General features: G+C 40.9%; 1 protein-coding gene across 2 annotated transcripts; it reads left to right on the top strand.

Moving 5' to 3' along the window:
* Positions 1-428: 428 nt before the first annotated feature.
* On the top strand, positions 429-15,188 carry prkacaa (protein kinase, cAMP-dependent, catalytic, alpha, genome duplicate a). Of its 2 annotated transcripts, none has more exons than XM_058048388.2 (10): positions 429-1,165; positions 10,374-10,435; positions 10,560-10,688; positions 10,765-10,863; positions 10,942-11,024; positions 11,110-11,236; positions 11,327-11,422; positions 11,501-11,623; positions 12,940-13,104; positions 13,197-15,188. In XM_058048388.2, exons 1-10 carry the CDS (start codon positions 1,120-1,122, stop codon positions 13,320-13,322), a joined length of 1,056 nt encoding a protein of 351 aa, XP_057904371.2. In that variant the 5' UTR covers positions 429-1,119; the 3' UTR covers positions 13,323-15,188. The 2 variants fall into 2 exon arrangements, with proteins under 2 accessions (XP_057904371.2, XP_057904370.2); XM_058048387.2 differs by lacking the exon at positions 429-1,165 and adding an exon at positions 8,010-8,555.
* Positions 15,189-16,788: the final 1,600 nt, after the last annotated feature.

Here is a 16,788-nt window from a genome sequence, read left to right as displayed (position 1 = left end):
AATCCCATATATTTTCACATTTTGCTATAAATAGCCTGTCAACGTCACGCCCAGTCACAGACGGGTCGGGCTATAGTGTTGTTTTGACTACACAAATTGCTTAATAAAACACAATAATGGTGATTAGGTGAGCAATGTAAGATGATATTATTTTATTTGTCAAATGTTTAAGACTTTTTAAAGCATTTATTCAAACAGCTGCTAAGTTAAAACAAAAAAAGGTGGACAAACAGCAGCTACCGTTACAGTTGCGGCGTCTATTGGCTACGAGGAAGTCAATAAGGTGGGACCATACGCGACGTCTGTCCAACCAAATCGCGGCAGGAAAGCCATATGTCAAGCTGTGTCCAATCATCTCCTGCGGAGTTACCTGTCACGTCAATGTCTGTCCACTTATCCAATCGGAGTCTTAGATGGGCGGTGTTAGCTGGATGGACGACTTGAGTTTCCCTCACGGTGTGAAGATTAATGGAAGGGCTCTGTTGATTTTAGGTGCTGGCTGTTAGACATCGGTCTAGGTGGAACCGTCGTGCTTGGCCTGGCTTCGGAGTGATTGTGGATGATATAGAAAAAGGAATCATCTGGACAACATATTTATTAGCCATATTTTCACAGAAAAAGGCGGCCTGCTTTACATTCAGCGCCTTGTTTGTTAAGGCCACTGAGCAACGACTGCGAGGGACGCTAACAGCTAGCAGCTAACTCGGTTACACATATTGAAAAGAAGAGCATTGACAGCAGTTTTTCCGTTTCCTGGACTGGCTTTGGATATATGTAACCTTCATTTGCAGATATTGTAAAATAGAGCGATTTCCTGGATTTCCTGTGGGTGAACTGGTGTTTGACAGGCTACCGAGCTAACACCCACTAGCATAGCATAGTTAGCCTTCTGGTTTAGCCATCTGTAGCCTCCGACTTGAGGCTTTTGGAGTTCCCCAAAACGGACCGACAGCAGGGGAATATAATTCGACATCCTTCTCAAAGAATGATAAAGACAAGCTAGAAGACCACCGATAAGGAGGAAATCAATCGCAATCAACCACTTCTACGGGAGTAAAAAAAAAACAAAACAAAAAACAAGTCGGTCCCAACTACAGGACTCTTGACTGGGCTGCCATCATGGGCAACACGCCCACCGCAAAGAAAGGCAATGAGATGGAGAGTGGTGAGTATATTTATTATTTTGATTCCGTGATTCCCTGTCTGCAAAACGACAACTGTTATATATTATGCAACCCACCGTTAACGATGCCTGTAAATGTTTGCACACCAGCTACATCGTGACTCCCATTGGAACAAAAAGTGCATTTTATTCATCATTTTGTGGCAAAGCTTATGATTAAAGTGCCCGGGGGGTGCGTCCAGGGAGGCAGCACCCACTGCAAGCTTTTTTTTTGTTGTTGTTGTTGAGCTCTCCCTGTGGCCTTCATTAGATTCATCCTCCTCATTGCTATGAAAGCTTACGTGCAGGCTAATATTAAAACCCACTTCTTATGTACAATCAAAATCCACAAAAAAATCCTTTAGTACTGCTTCGGAACTTGATAGTGTCTGGTTGTCATATGATGCATGCACGTTGATCCTCTGGAGGCACAAACTTGGGACCTGAGCAGTCTCTTGAACATCATGTGATGAGAGAAGCCCTTCACAACAAGGGAGCTTCTATGTACACAGGATACACAGTACACAGGCTCTGCTCGATAGTGATTGTGTCATCAATTTGGGTTTTTTTTTGGTGGGGGGGGTAATAGGTGATCAAATATGCTTTCATGTCTTTTGTTTCAGAATGCCGGTTCACCTCCACTTTGTCAAGTCGCAAAGACGGCATAAGAATAAGCTGTTCCAAACCCTTTAACATACTTAACAGGCATGCAAGTGGAAAAAGAAAACAAAGTTGTAATTGGGGAAAAGTTTGAATGTTATGGGAATAAAGTCAAAATATTACAATAAATACTATTATGAAGATTAAGAAGAAAATATTCTCTTAAATTAAATTTTTTAATACAATTTTAATTTAATTTAAACATTTTAAAATTAGATTTTTAAATTAAATTTTAATTTAATAAAAAAAATTAAATTACATTTTTAAATTAAATTTTAATTTCTCTTTAAAAAGAGAAAAAAAGCATTTAATGGACCTTTTCTCTTTACATTATGCCTTTTTCCTCAATTTTTGCTGGGGGTCGTTTTGGTTTAAATTTATTTCTACAATGTGCTGTGGGACAATTAGTCCCCTGGCTGCACATGACACACCGCTGCCATGTTATATTTCTAATTTTCTTTTGGACCAATTAAGTATCTATAACTTTACCTGACCTGCTAAAATAAAAAGTAAAATAACTTAACACTACATAGCAAAATCTTATTTGTTATTATTGTAGCCATATTTCAAATTCAAATTTCCCCACTGAGGGACGAATAAAGGCATATCTTAAGGCATATCTTAATATTGTACTGAGCAGCCAGGACGAGCATGCGCATATACACCAGACACGACATTACAGCTATGTTCTAGTAATAGTTTCCAGTTCTGTGGTCATCATCACATTCATTAATTCATTCATTTTCTACCGCTTTTCCTCACGGGGGTTGCGGGGGTTGTTGGAGCCTATCCCAGCTGTCTTCGGGCGAGAGGCGGGGTACACCCTGGACTGGTCGCCAGCCAATCACAGGGCACATATAGACAAACAACCATTCACACTCACATTCATACCTATGGACAATTTAGAGTCGCCAATTAACCTAGCATGTTTTTGGAATGTGGGAGGAAAACGGAGTACCCGGAGAAAACCCACACATGCACGGGGAGAACATGCAAACTCCACACAGAGATGGCCGAGGGTGGAATTGATAGCTGTGAGGTCTGCGTGCTAACCACTTAACCGCCGTGCTGCCGTTATCATCACACTTTTGTGCAATTTAATAATTTCCTGTTTTCATGCTTGATGACTGAATGAAGATGGAGATTTTGTGACTATAAAGGCTTTTTATTTCCTAAAATGAATCTCCTTTATATTATATAATCTCACGAGTGTTCAGATTTGTGTTGTTTTATAAAGAAGCATTGTTTTGTTCTGTGTTGCAACAATCCCATTCTGTCTTTATTCTGTATTATGTGTTATAACCGCAACAGAGCAGATGATTTTTACATCCTGTTCCAGAATTATTCTGTGCTGTCTTTATGGAGCAAACGACTCGTTACACCAGAATTATTTGCCTCCTTTGCTGGTTGTTGCCAAGTATTGTCACCCTAGTAAGTGATCCTGCTATCGTTTGGAGCTGTACCCCCCCCCCACCCCCATCCAACCTCCAATTGTTTTCACACACTTCGAGTAGCGCTTGTGTGTGTTCAGTCTGAGCAGCTATCTGTGAAATGAGCATCAGCTCCTTGTTGCTGCTAGAGAGGAGGTGTGAAGAACGGCCAGCTCTGCAGTCCTGCGCCAACATTCAAATCATCCTTTTAATGGCCCGCTGCCCTCCACAGAACCAGGACAGTCACCACCAGTGCCTGCTTAACTTTTCTGATGCTTTCTCTGACTTTCAATGCAAATTGGCATCATTTGGCTTGAGGTCAGGTGAGGGACACCCCGAAGAGACAGCCACAGCCAAAGTTTGTAACATTACAAGAATAGTAATAGTTAGTTGTTTGGTTTTGTGAAGTTTGGGGAAGTTAAATTATTACACAATATGTACCTTTTTATTTTAGCACGTTAGGTAAGGTTATAGATACCTAATTGGTCCAAAAGGAAATTGGAAATATAACATGGCAGGGGCGTGTCATGTGCAGCCAGGGGACTAATTGTCCCACAAATCATTTTCTACTGCTTTTTCCTCACAAGGGTCGCGGGGGTGCTGGAGCCTATCCCAGCTGTCTTTGGGCGAGAGGCGGGGTACACCCTGGACTGGTCGCCAGCCAATCACTGGGCACATATAGACAAACAACCATTCACACTCACATTAATACCTATGGACAATTTGGAGTGCAGCATGTTTTTGGAATGTGGGAGGAAACCGGAGAATTGAACCCTCGTATCCTAGCTGTGAGGTCTGTGCGCTAACCACAGGCGGTCGGCCTTGTCGCCCCTCCACAGCACATTGTAGAAATAAATTTAAACCAAAACAAACACAGCAAAAATTGAGGAAAATGCATAATGTAAAGAAAAAAAGTCTGTTAAACGTTTTTTTTTTGCTTTTTTTTATTTTCCAAATATTTTAACCTTCTTCTTAATCGTCATCATATTATTTAATGCAATATTTTGACTTTATTCCCATTCAAACTTTCCCCAATCACAACTTTGTTTTGTTTGTTGCTTGATAAAAGTAAAATTGTTTCTTTAATATCAGCTCTAACGCTACCAAACTGATATTATTTTCCCTCATAATATTGAGTGTTTATTCTCTTCTCATTAGAATATGACTTCTATGAATTTTTTTAGTTAATTCTTTTGCAGCTGTGTTTTCCAATTATTGCTGTTTGTGGAGACAAATGTTCCCTGGCTGCAGAAGCCCACAGGAAGAAGCTGATATGTTGCAGGAAGTTAAGGAGCAATTGAGGTTCTGCACTCTGTATCCTCTGGGTCTTTTTTTTTTTTTTGGCCTTTTAAAATGTTGGATTTCCCATGCGGACACACTGCATATCAGCTGGCCTGGCCTGGCCTTGTGCCATGTGTTTTTTTCACATGCTTCAGTAGGAGGAGCGAGAGGATGATACTGCATAGAGCTGATTGGACACAGTGGGTGGAGCTTTGCATCGCGCTAAATCGTCAGCGCAGTGTCATAATGTTGCTGTTATTTATTTGTAATGGATATATTGATTTATCGAATGATTCGCAGTGTTGTATTTGAGCACAGGGTGGTATGACTGCCATTTAAACTCATGCAAGTCATGCATTTAATTTTTTTCTTCTTTATAATGTAGTGTCGCTGGGACTATACTCCCTGTTTCCCAGAGTGCTTTGCTGTACAGTTGTTGTAAAACAAGACTGGAAAGCACATTGTTAGAGCTCACATAGTATTTGTTTAATATTCTGCATTATACGTTGGTAATGTATTTTGTTTTTTTTATCCACCTATTGTATTGCTGTGTGTGAGAGGTACACTACATTTGAGTACCATCTTGGGTCAAATTACATAAATCAATGATGGCATGCAAAATGATCTTTGAGTCAATATCGGACGATAATTAATAGTACAATTATAGACTAGCAAAAAATTATCATGAGAGGCCTATTTGTTTGTTTTCCCCTTTTTCTTTTGCTGTACTGGAGTAGTGATGTCCCGCAGCCATGCTTTTGTTTGTTTTTACACATGCACACACACACAAAGTGCAGCCGGTCAGTTGTCTGTTACGTAAGCTCACACTTTGTAAAGAATGGTTGTTATTTATTCACTACTGTCAGCCTGCTAACTTTTTTACTTGTGTAATTGTTCTGCTAAGAATGATCGCTCTCCCCCACCCCCGTCACACCATCCACAAAGGAGGCTTGTATTTTCCACTCCTGTGTGTGGATTACATCATGTATGTCATGAAGAGGCACCCCTGTGAAAAGCGTAACCCTCTGCAAACTATAAATATCCCAAACATGTCCTGCCCACTTCTCTGTAAGAGGGCCGTGTTTGTGTTTCTAATGCTGATCGCTTCCCGTCTCCACTTTTCAATGCGCTTTGTTGTATAAGTCTGATTGCTGCCATTCCGCTTTTATTGTGGAAATGGGGCCTCCCCAGATAAGCTTGCTAGCCTGACCTGACCTGTGAAATCAAGGCCAGTGGTCACAAGATAAGGGGAAGCTTGTTTTCCTCCAAACCCGTTAGACTTTGCTGCAGAACCAGGATTTATTTGCCTCATTTGTTTTTAACCTTAACTTAATATCTCAAGGGATATTGAATGGCTGTTTATGCATAAATTACATACAATTTTAACTGGTGGGGCTAGGCCTGTCACAATAATGGATAAATAATTATAACTATATATAATTATGACATTCTCGATAAATTGGTATGCATGTATGTATGCGGGTTTGTGTGTTTGCTCTTCTCTCTCTGTGAGAGTGGGTTCTCATTCATTCAGCCTCTTTGTGGAGGCGGGGCTACTAGCTACAATAGCTACTACCCTAGCTGCAGTTAGCCAGCTATGTGAGCTCACGGAGCCAGCATACACTAACATCAATGACAATGCCACAGGCACAGAGTGGCAGTATTTCTGTTTTAAACAGAATTAACACAGACGACTGACATAGACAAGTTTTCTCAACTGGGGGAAAAAAGGGCAGCCGCACCTTTTGTTTCTGACAGAAAATGATTGTTGAGGCCATTATTTCCCCCTCAAAATTCATCACATGACACCCCATATTGACAACACGCAAAAGTTTTTTTTATGCTTACAAAGCTGGGAAACTCAGGGTACCGCACAATAAGATTGGCCAAACATTGCTCACAATAACAATTATATCTCAATATGATAATAGGGTGTAACAACAGCAAAAAATAATTAGTTTATATTTTGCAGCCCTCAGCTAGGGTAGGCTCCAGCTTACCCGTGACCCCTAATTAGGACAAGCGGTGTAGAAATTGGGTGGATTTTTTGCAACATATTTTAACCATGGCAAGGTTGCAAAAACAAGACTGTTTTTACTATTTTCCACCCATTCAGAAAACACAGCACCTCATGTCTCCCAAGCACACCAAAAATAAGTATTTAGTAGTATAGTAGTAATGATCTAATCACCAGAAAGAGACAAGAGAATGACCTGGATAAGGTTGAGAAGCACGAGCACACTGATGACGATAAACAGTGTAAAGTAAACATGTCTCTTTATTGAATAACACAGTATTTTGCATTTGAATTAAAAAAAAAACATTTCTCTTAACAGGCACATTTATCTCTGTGAGCATAGCGACGAAAGAGAGGTGGCTTTGCATGTTTGTCCTATTTTTGTGATACACTCCTTACATCCAACCTACATAAGCCAAAACCAATCTACACTTTTGATCTCTTGTATGCTAGCACATATTTCTCTTTCACTATCCGGGGAGCTCCTCCTATATGACATAAAATGGCAACTAATTGATTAGCAACGGTGGGTAGGAGACGATTATAGCAGCTCTACACGTATTTTAATGATAATAGTAGAAAAAATAACATCCACATGGTGTAGTGATAATCCATCGTACGATTGAATAACATGATAGTGTGATACATCGATTTTTTTTTACTTTTGTACTTGCTAAAAACACTTTCAGTTTAATAATTTATCGGATCTGAGGCCAAAAATGTTGATCAGGATATCCCTCATTTTGGATTAAGGTTGTAACCTAATGGAGAATGAGTGAAGCACTGTATTATTATTATTATTATTATTATTTTCTAGGTACAGTGTACATTAATTATTGTATGTATTACTCGGCCATTATGTTCTGCACCCTGATTGGCTGTAGACTATTGTCAATCAATCTCCTTTGTTCCATTTTCTGTGGAAATGGTGGTCAATAATCTTGTGGTCAATAGTCACTAGCAATATAGCTCACTGTGTGAGCTGCTTGCCATCCAACAATCAACAACAAAAGAAGAATAGGAAGATAACCAGCTGAATTAATCTTCGGTTCAAGGACTAGGATGAGGAGGATGACAACAGGTGCAGTTTGTATTAACAAGGATACAAAAACGCTACAGCCGAATGGTGCCAGGACGCGGCATGGTCAGGAGTGAATACAGTCACTTAATAATTTTTTGCGTCCAACCTACTAAGTTCAAAAAATTAATGAAAAACAATACAGCATCTTAACGATCTTCTGGTAGACCAAGGTCAGAATTCTGTGTGCTCCCCTCGTAAATGTCAGTCAGCTCGCCCGAATGTAACCCTCTTTTTCCTGCATCAGAGTAGGCCATAGAGGGCCTGGAGAGTGATGGAGGATTGATTTTTCTTTTTTTTGGAGGATCAATTGAGCATTGAAACTGCACAGACTCTCTGGTGCACGTGGGTGACTTCCTGATTTAAAACTTTTTAATTTTCAAACATGCCATCTAACTCAAGTTTAACTCAAGTTTGTTGCCACAGCCCAGTTTTACTCTGAGATTCTTCTTTGGGTTGGATAAATTAATAAGTACTCGTGTTTAGGCCCCTCCCATCTTGTCGATTTATGTTTACATCAATATGTATCCGTGTGTGTGTGTGTGTTGGCGATATGAGCGAGGACAGCAGAGAGAACTGTGTGTACAGAATAAATATTGGTACAAACCAAGCCAGCAAGAGTGCTGCACACTGGATGCTATCTTCCAAAGCAACAGTTCCTGAGTAAGAACGAAGACACCACCGTGACGAGGACGAACGACTGCTCTCATGTGCATGAATGAGGACTGATTAGAGGGAGGCGAGAGTAGAAGGCCATGAGTCTGTGAGTCCGACGAAGGCAAAGAGGGGGAGACTCTGCCGGGCTAATGTGTGACAGGAAGAGCTCCAGGAAGCACGCAGGGAAGAGGGAGTCATCCTCCCGCTCCGCCGAATCATCTGGCTCGCGCTCGGCGGAAGCAGTCGAGGTTCCCATAGTCATCCCAGATGGTAAGAAGTTAGGGCGTCTGCTTGGTAGTTATAGAGAAGATTACGAAGAGCACATCCAGAGAGCGCCCTGCAGAACCCCAGCTTGAAGTAACTCCTTCCACCATGAAGCTTCCATTAGTCAGCTTGCATTGTGCTCACAGTTTTGTTGCAACTGTTCCACTCACTTGTATGACATTATTATTTACACGTATCTCACGTAACAATTTACAATAGATATGGTCGCCATTTGTTGTCAAAAGTGTTGCTACATGTTGGAATTCTTACATCTGACTGCCCGTGTGTGCACTTTGCTGCAGGCTGTTGTTTCACATTGATTATTCCGACATGCCACATGATCCTGACAGGCTCAATGCGCTTTAGTTTTTCCACTGTTTGTATACTACACAACATGCTGTAAGAACACCCTCTTTCCCCTGCAACCTATAATAGTGGCGCACAATACCAAAATGTAACGTCTGCCACCACTACGCCTATAAAGAGTCATGCGTCCTCCGCAGTGAGCAAGATGTGAAGGCGGAATGAGGAAGGACTGGTTATCTCCATGTTCCCACAGAGCACTGTGATTAACCCCATAAAGATAAGGGCAGGAAAGAAATGAACTTCTGCATATGACAGGTCTGAATACTGTATGTCCACAGGCGTGCCTCCCGCCAGGCAATGCCTTGTCATTCATTAGCAGCATCCATAAATGCCAATACACTATATAAAGGCCATTTTGCAGAACAACTGCTCTCCATGCTTTGCACTGGTGCGTTTGTTAGTCCACAAAAAACGATCAGGTACACCATTTGATGTCTTCATTTATGGTAATGGTAATAGTTTTATTTCATTTCAACATGCATCAGATTACAATTGAATGCATCACATAATCAGTTCACAGTTCCACATGTCCAAAAGGAGTAGGAAGAAGCAAAGCTTATTAAATCCTACCCCCCCCATCTGGTACTTTTACAATCAGTAACTGTTACATTTGTTCACTTCCTGCTTTCCTAATATTGTTTTTTTTTTTGGTTGTTTTTTTTTTTGTCCCGTACCGAAGTACGAGGTGATATGACCATCCAATGACATAATGGGTACCATAGTAAGTGTCAATATAGTGATATGTATAGCACATCATGACTGGTTCAAGACTCTTCATCCTTGTATTTAGCAAACATCAACTGCTTGTATTGTTTCTTGAATTGGCTCATGGTTGTGCATTGTTTGAGGGTCTTACTCAATCCATTCCATAGTTTGATTCCACATGCTGAAATGCTATGGCTTTTTAACGTAGTCGTAGCATATACATAAGTGTTTCAAATGTAGTTCTTCCCTGAGATCATATTTCTCCTCTCTTGTAGAGAAGTATTGGATGAAATTTTTAGGTAATTGGTTATTTTTAGCCTTATGCATTATTTTAGCTGTTTGAAGATGAACTATATCAGCAAGTTTGAGTATTTGTGATTTTAGAAATAAGGAGTTAGTATGTTCTCTGTAGGCGGCATTATGAATTATTCTTACTGACCTTTTTTGCAGTACATTTAGCGAATGTATTTATTTTTAACACGTAGTCTGAAGCTTTGAGTCCATGGTTACCCACCAACTGGTTTCACATTGATAGAAACTATTCCAACTGTTAGGGAAGTTTTGTGCGACTTCCTTTTTCCATTTTCCTGAAATTGTTATCTTTTATGTTTTGTTTTTAGGCTGCATGTAGCTGTTAGCCATCACTTCAGACTCCTGTGTAGATGTCGATGGATATGCTGTACATACATAGCCCATGGGAAACATAATTGCTGAGCCTAATATTCAATTCTTTTGTCTGCTTTTGTTCCACAGTGAAGGAGTTTCTTGCCAAAGCCAAAGAAGATTTTCTAAAGAAATGGGAGAATCCAGCACAGGTAACACGGTTGTTACTATTGATGTCAGACTCTGGGAATAGTCCCCACACCTGAACTGTTTATTAGAGAAACAAGGCGCCATCTGCTGGCGATTGTAATAATCATCTCCCTTCATTCTCCACAGCAAACTGCAGCTTTGGACCACTTTGAGCGTATAAAGACTTTAGGCACCGGTTCCTTTGGCAGAGTCATGCTGGTTAAGCACAAAGAATCAGGCCTGCACTTTGCTATGAAAATACTTGACAAACAAAAGGTAAGCTTGTCTGAATCCTAGCCTATTTCTGCGTTACTTTTTGAGTTTTCTGAGTGTTTTTCTTGGTGTGTTGCAGGTGGTGAAGCTGAAGCAGATCGAGCACACGCTGAATGAGAAACGTATCCTGCAGGCAGTTAACTTTCCTTTCCTTGTGCGACTGGAGCATTCTTTTAAGGTATGGATTGAGAATAGTACTTTCCTCACAGCCTGCTCATCTCTTCATTTAAATGAGATTTTTCTGTTCTCCCTCCAGGACAACAGTAATCTCTATATGATAATGGAGTACGTTCCCGGAGGTGAAATGTTCTCACATTTGAGGAGAATCGGTAGATTCAGGTATTGTATTTTTCCCCCCATCATCTTCTGTCCTAAATGCTTGTATGAATATTGCGATATTACATATCCCTATGTTTTCTTGCAGCGAACCACACGCCCGCTTCTACGCAGCACAGATTGTACTGACCTTTGAGTATCTTCACTCACTGGACCTCATCTACAGAGATCTGAAGCCAGAGAACCTGCTCATCGACCAGCAGGGTTACATTCAGGCATGGCTCACATGTTTGACACCATTTTTTTTTTTTAGTTTTGAAAAGTGAGATATTGCAGTGTTCTGAGGTGTGTGCACTCTCCTGCAGGTTACAGATTTTGGCTTTGCGAAAAGAGTGAAAGGTCGAACCTGGACGCTCTGCGGAACCCCTGAGTACCTGGCACCAGAGATCATCCTAAGTAAAGTGAGTGTTTGTTTGTTTTTTTTAATGTCAGAACTATTTAAACTTTACCTTACTAGCCATTGTGGAATATGTTTCCAGGGCTACAATAAAGCTGTAGACTGGTGGGCTCTGGGGGTGCTCATATACGAGATGGCTGCCGGGTATCCCCCCTTCTTTGCAGACCAGCCCATCCAAATTTATGAGAAGATTGTATCAGGAAAGGTGAGTTGATCTACGTTAACTCATTATTTCTTTGGGTTTTTTTTACCTTGATTTGCATTAAATAACTAAATATGAACAGCTGAAGTGCAGTAGAGCGGAGACCTCCACCAAGGCCAAAAGGTTCATGGTGGATAATGTATGTGCTGTGCTCATATTGGGCCATTTCAGCCAGGATGGCAGTTATCACGGTTAACTGGAAGAATTAACGCAACTAATCCTATTGACACCTATATTTTATTTAACGCCACGTCTCCTGTCACTCTTTATGTGGTAAACAAAAGCAAATAACCATGCACGCATGCAACATATTGGATTGCTCAAAACAGATTCTTCGCAGGGGGTGCTTAAGCCTATCCCAGCTGTCTTCAGGCAAGCGGCAGGGTACACCCTGGACTGGTCGCCAGCCAATCACAGGGCACATATAGACAAACAACCATTCACACTCACATTCATACCTATGGACAATTTGGAGTCACCAATTAACCTAGCATGTTTTTGGAATGTGGGAGGAAACCGGAGTACCCGGAGAAAACCCACACATGCATGGGGAGAACATGCAAACTCCACACAGAGATGGCCGAGGGTGGAATTGAACTCGGATCTCCTAGCTGTGATGCCTGCACGCTAACCACTCGTCCACCGTGCACCCCTGGATGCAATTTATACTAGAAATAAAATACTATGACACAATTTATGGAAAATACCACACATTAGACTACAGTGTCATTAAATCACCCTTCTTGCAAGCCAAATAATCCGAATGACTGAAAACAGTCCACTAAGATATTGCTATAATAGAATGTGTCATTTAATGAATACCATTCCCACTCTGGCAGGTAATTAATGACGGTGGCAACCTTGCACAAAATAAATCATTAGAATGACTCAAAAGACTGGAAAGAGTTCACATATTCATTGAAATTGCATTCATGTCAGTGATCCCCGCTCTTGCAAGTAAGAACACCAACAAACATTGTAGAAAATAATCAGAAGGAGTCCGAGAAATTGCAGTTAGAAGAGCAGAATAGAGTATGTCATTTAATGAATGTCATCGTCACTCTTGCAAGTAATTAATGACAGCAGCAAGCTTGTACAAAATCAATAAGACTGGAAATAGTCCAAGAGTCTGAGAAATTGCAGTTAAAATAGCAGAATAAAAGTGAGCGTGTGTGAGCGCAGGCCAGCGGGGGCCAGGAGAGAGGGGGTCCTGACACTCATGAAACGTCAGGTGACAAGGGCACCCTTAAGAGTGTTGAAGGAAGCTCCTTGCCGTTTTGTCCCTGAGTATTTCATTTATCCACTGATTTTTTTTGCAGGTCCGCTTTCCTTCCCACTTCAGCGCGGACCTGAAGGACTTGTTGAGAAACCTGCTTCAGGTGGACCTCACCAAGCGCTTCGGCAACCTCAGGAACGGCGTCAACGACATCAAGGGCCACAGGTGGTTCACCACCACCGACTGGATCGCCATCTATCAGAGGAAGGTGAGTGTGGCGCCCCTTTTTGAAGAACACACCGCCACCCCTCCCTCCTTTTACTATCCGGTCACTGGGAATGTGGCAACTATACGTTCCAGGTTGAAGCCCCCTTCATCCCCAAGTGCAGAGGCCCCGGCGACACCAGCAACTTTGATGACTACGACGAGGAGGAGATCCGAGTGTCCATCGCTGAGAAGTGCACCAAGGAGTTCGCCGAGTTCTAGGTTCCATCCGCAGATTTAGATTGGGGGAGGGAGTGTTTTTGGGGGGGAGGGTGTTGATTGGACTGCTTATATTTGTGTTACATCCCTCCCCCTACCCCACTCGCCGCAACATCCCCGCCTCTTGACGGGGAGGCACGGCCAAGCAATGAGGAAAGATCCAGCAGAACCAGCAGCGTTGCCTTCTCCTGTTTTTTTTTTTTTTCTCAGCTGTTACCTGTTCACCTCTTCATCCCCACTCGCCAACCGAGTCAAAGGTCCTTCAGCTAAACTCGTATCTCGGCGGTCGTCGCACGGCGTCGAGGCAGCCATGTTGTTAAGGTACCCTTTTTTTGATTGTAGTGTCTTGTTAATGCCCTCTCACCGCCGCTCCCATCCCAAGCAATACCGAGTCCAACAGATTGTGCCTATCGCCGTGCCAACCGGCGTTGAGCTTTAGTCACTACATGTGAGAAAGATTTATCATATTTGCTATTTTGGGGGGGGGGGGGGGGGGCGGGGTGGTTGCCTCTCACGTCCCTCCTTCAACTAACTGGTAATCATTTTGTCCTGTTTGTGTTATTTAGAGTTGGTTTAAAAAGGTGCATAGTCACACTTCTTAATCTTTACATACAAGGGTGCATCTCAACAAATTTGCAATATAGAAAAAGCTATTTGATTTCATGAGTTCAATTCAAACTAAGGGTTTTGCAGTTAATTAGCAGATTAGCGCGCCAATCAGTAGTTTTCACAATTTATTTAAATATTAGATACCGAATTTGGGGTCTTTATTACCTCTATGCTATAATCATCAAAATTATTAAATTAAGAAATACATTTTTGCAGCATGGCGGTCGAGTGGTTAGCGCGCAGGCCTCACAGCTAGCAGACCAGGGTTCAATTCCACCCTCTGCCATCTCTGTGTGGAGTTTGCATGTTTTCCCCCGTGCAAGCATGGGTTTTCTCCGGGTACTCCGGTTTCCTCCCACATTCCAAAAACATGCTAGGTTAATTGGCGACTCCAAATTGTCCATAGGTATGAATGTGAGTGTGAATGGTTGTTTGTCTATATGTGCCCTGTGATTGGCTGGCCACCAGTCCAGGGTGTACCCCGCCTGTCGCCCAAAGACAGCTGGGATAGGCTCCAGCACCCCCACGACCCTTGTGAGAAAAAGCGGTAGAAAATGAATGAATGAATGAATACATTTTTGATTTATCACATTTTATGTGTAGTCTGATTGAGCTACTGAAATACGTAAATAAATATTCTAATGTATTGAGATGCACCAGTCTCCATCTATTTTGGCATCGCTGTGAGTTTAGAAATAAAGTTAATTCTACCCAGTTTGCAAACTTCATCACAAAGTTTTGTATATACTGCGTCATTGGCGTGCAACCTGCAGCCCATGGGTCATGTAATAGCACACGAGAGAACAGTCCAGCCTGCCATGCAAATCTAATCCCCCCCACCCACAAGTATCTGTGCGCCCTCTAATGGAATTTAGAGGAGTGTCGAGTTGAGAAATCTTATTTATTTGTATTTTGGTTGCAAGACAATCACAGACCAATGCTGATCTCAATGCTGGTTTGTGGACTCAAATTCTGTATTTTTTTTTTTCTTGAAGGTCGTACGCTTGCGCCTGACGCCCCCACCCCCCCCCCCACACACACACACTCTTACACCCCCTCCCTCTCTACATGAGGCCCGAGGTGCTAGACTTTGTGTCCGAGTGTTTTTTTTTTGATGTGACGCTCCCATTTTTTTCTTTAAAAAAACACACAAAAAAGAATGTGATTCATTTCAATGCAGGCTCCAGTTAATTAATTGAAATGTAAAGGCTGAATGACTTTTTTTGTTTTTTTTGGATGTCTTGACTTGGCTGTTGAATGTGTATTAATACGGTGATCTTTTGTTTTCTTTCATACCAAAACAGCAAGCTAACTCCCACACTCTGACCTGTCATCATTCTGCAACAGTTTGTGCCCTTTGACCTTTTCAGTGAGTCAAAGCATCGCATTAAAGAATGGATCTCCAACACATGTATTGTGTTGAGTAGAGCACGTGTAACGTGGTCCCATAGCAGTGCTTTTATTTTTGCGTCCTACATGCCTCTTTGTCATTTAGCTTAATTTGTTTTATTTCTATATAAATTATATATATATATATATATATATATATATGTATATATATATATCTCAGAAACACTCAAAATAAGTGATCACAATATAGTTTTTTCTCCTGTCTCTGCCTTCTTCTAACATTGCAACATTCAAACATAACACTTTTTACATCCGAGACGTTTTAGGTTCATCTTTTCTAATTGTATTTTCAAAAAAAAAACAAAAAAACAATTCAAAGGTTAAAAAAAAAATAAAAAACATCTATTCTTTTTTTTTTCTCATGACCTGGGTACAGTGATTGTATAGTCTCATGTACCTTTTGGGGGGAACAATACTGTATAATATTATTAATATGCCTTTACAGTCTTAACTATCTTACCTTCTGGAGAACTTGACAGATACCCTTAGAACACAATGAGTATGTTAAAAGAAAGTGTGTGTATGTATATACGTATATATATATATATATATATATATATATACACACACACACACGCATAAGATATTTTGCAAAAATGTATCATTCCAATAAAGTTTTACTTGTTAAGACTAATCTGTCTGCCTTCTATCTATGTTTCAAATAGCCTTGTAACATGAAAAAAGTACCTTTTTAATGTGTGACCAATGTGCTTTGCAGTAGAACCTTTCCAAGTAAAATATTTCAATATTTCGCATTCAACCGTCATTTCAACACGTTGACTTCATGGTAAACAACTTGATTTTTTTATATACTTCACTTAAAAGACATACATGTATCAGGTAAGTATTGATGTATACTTTATATGTTTATTCTGCAGCAATTGACGCTAAATTATACACTTAGTGGTCTGTTTTGGAACTTGGTTGTATGCTTTTAATAGTCTTGCTTTGTTGTGTATATGTGCAATATTTATTTTGTTCTTGGTGTTCCTGCAAGTTCAGCAATATCGTATGAGATATGCACCTGAGTAAAAAGTCTCCAGTAATGCTTGTTTTAGAGCACAATTATGTATTTTTCATGGTCCTCAGTGTGTAGCATGGATTTATTTTGTTTTTTGTACATGCATGAGATTGACCCCTCCTTTAAAAAACGTATGTATGTTTCTTGCATGGCGTGCATGAGAGTGAACCCCATTGGAGTTTGAGGCTCCCTTATCCCCAAAGTTATGCTTTTTTTTGCACAATCTGCCATATTGCATGACGGGTTTCCCAAAATAGTCTACATGTGTTGTTAATATTTGCTTTGAAGCATGATTAAGTATTTTGATACATATAGTAGTTTACGTTGCTGTTACTTGGTACACGGTGTGCAACATTAGCTAAATGCTAATCTTTCAGTGTGTTTTTGCAGCATTTTTGCTAGGAATGTATCCACGGCAATTCGATAGAC

This window comes from Doryrhamphus excisus, linkage group LG16 (genome assembly GCF_037039965.1).
Source record: "Doryrhamphus excisus strain RoL-2023G ecotype Guam linkage group LG16, RoL_Dexc_Guam_v1.1, whole genome shotgun sequence".
Classification (NCBI taxonomy): Eukaryota; Metazoa; Chordata; class Actinopteri; order Syngnathiformes; family Syngnathidae; genus Doryrhamphus; species Doryrhamphus excisus.
Note: the sequence above shows the minus strand (reverse complement) of the source record. Positions and strands in the feature narration are given on the sequence as shown.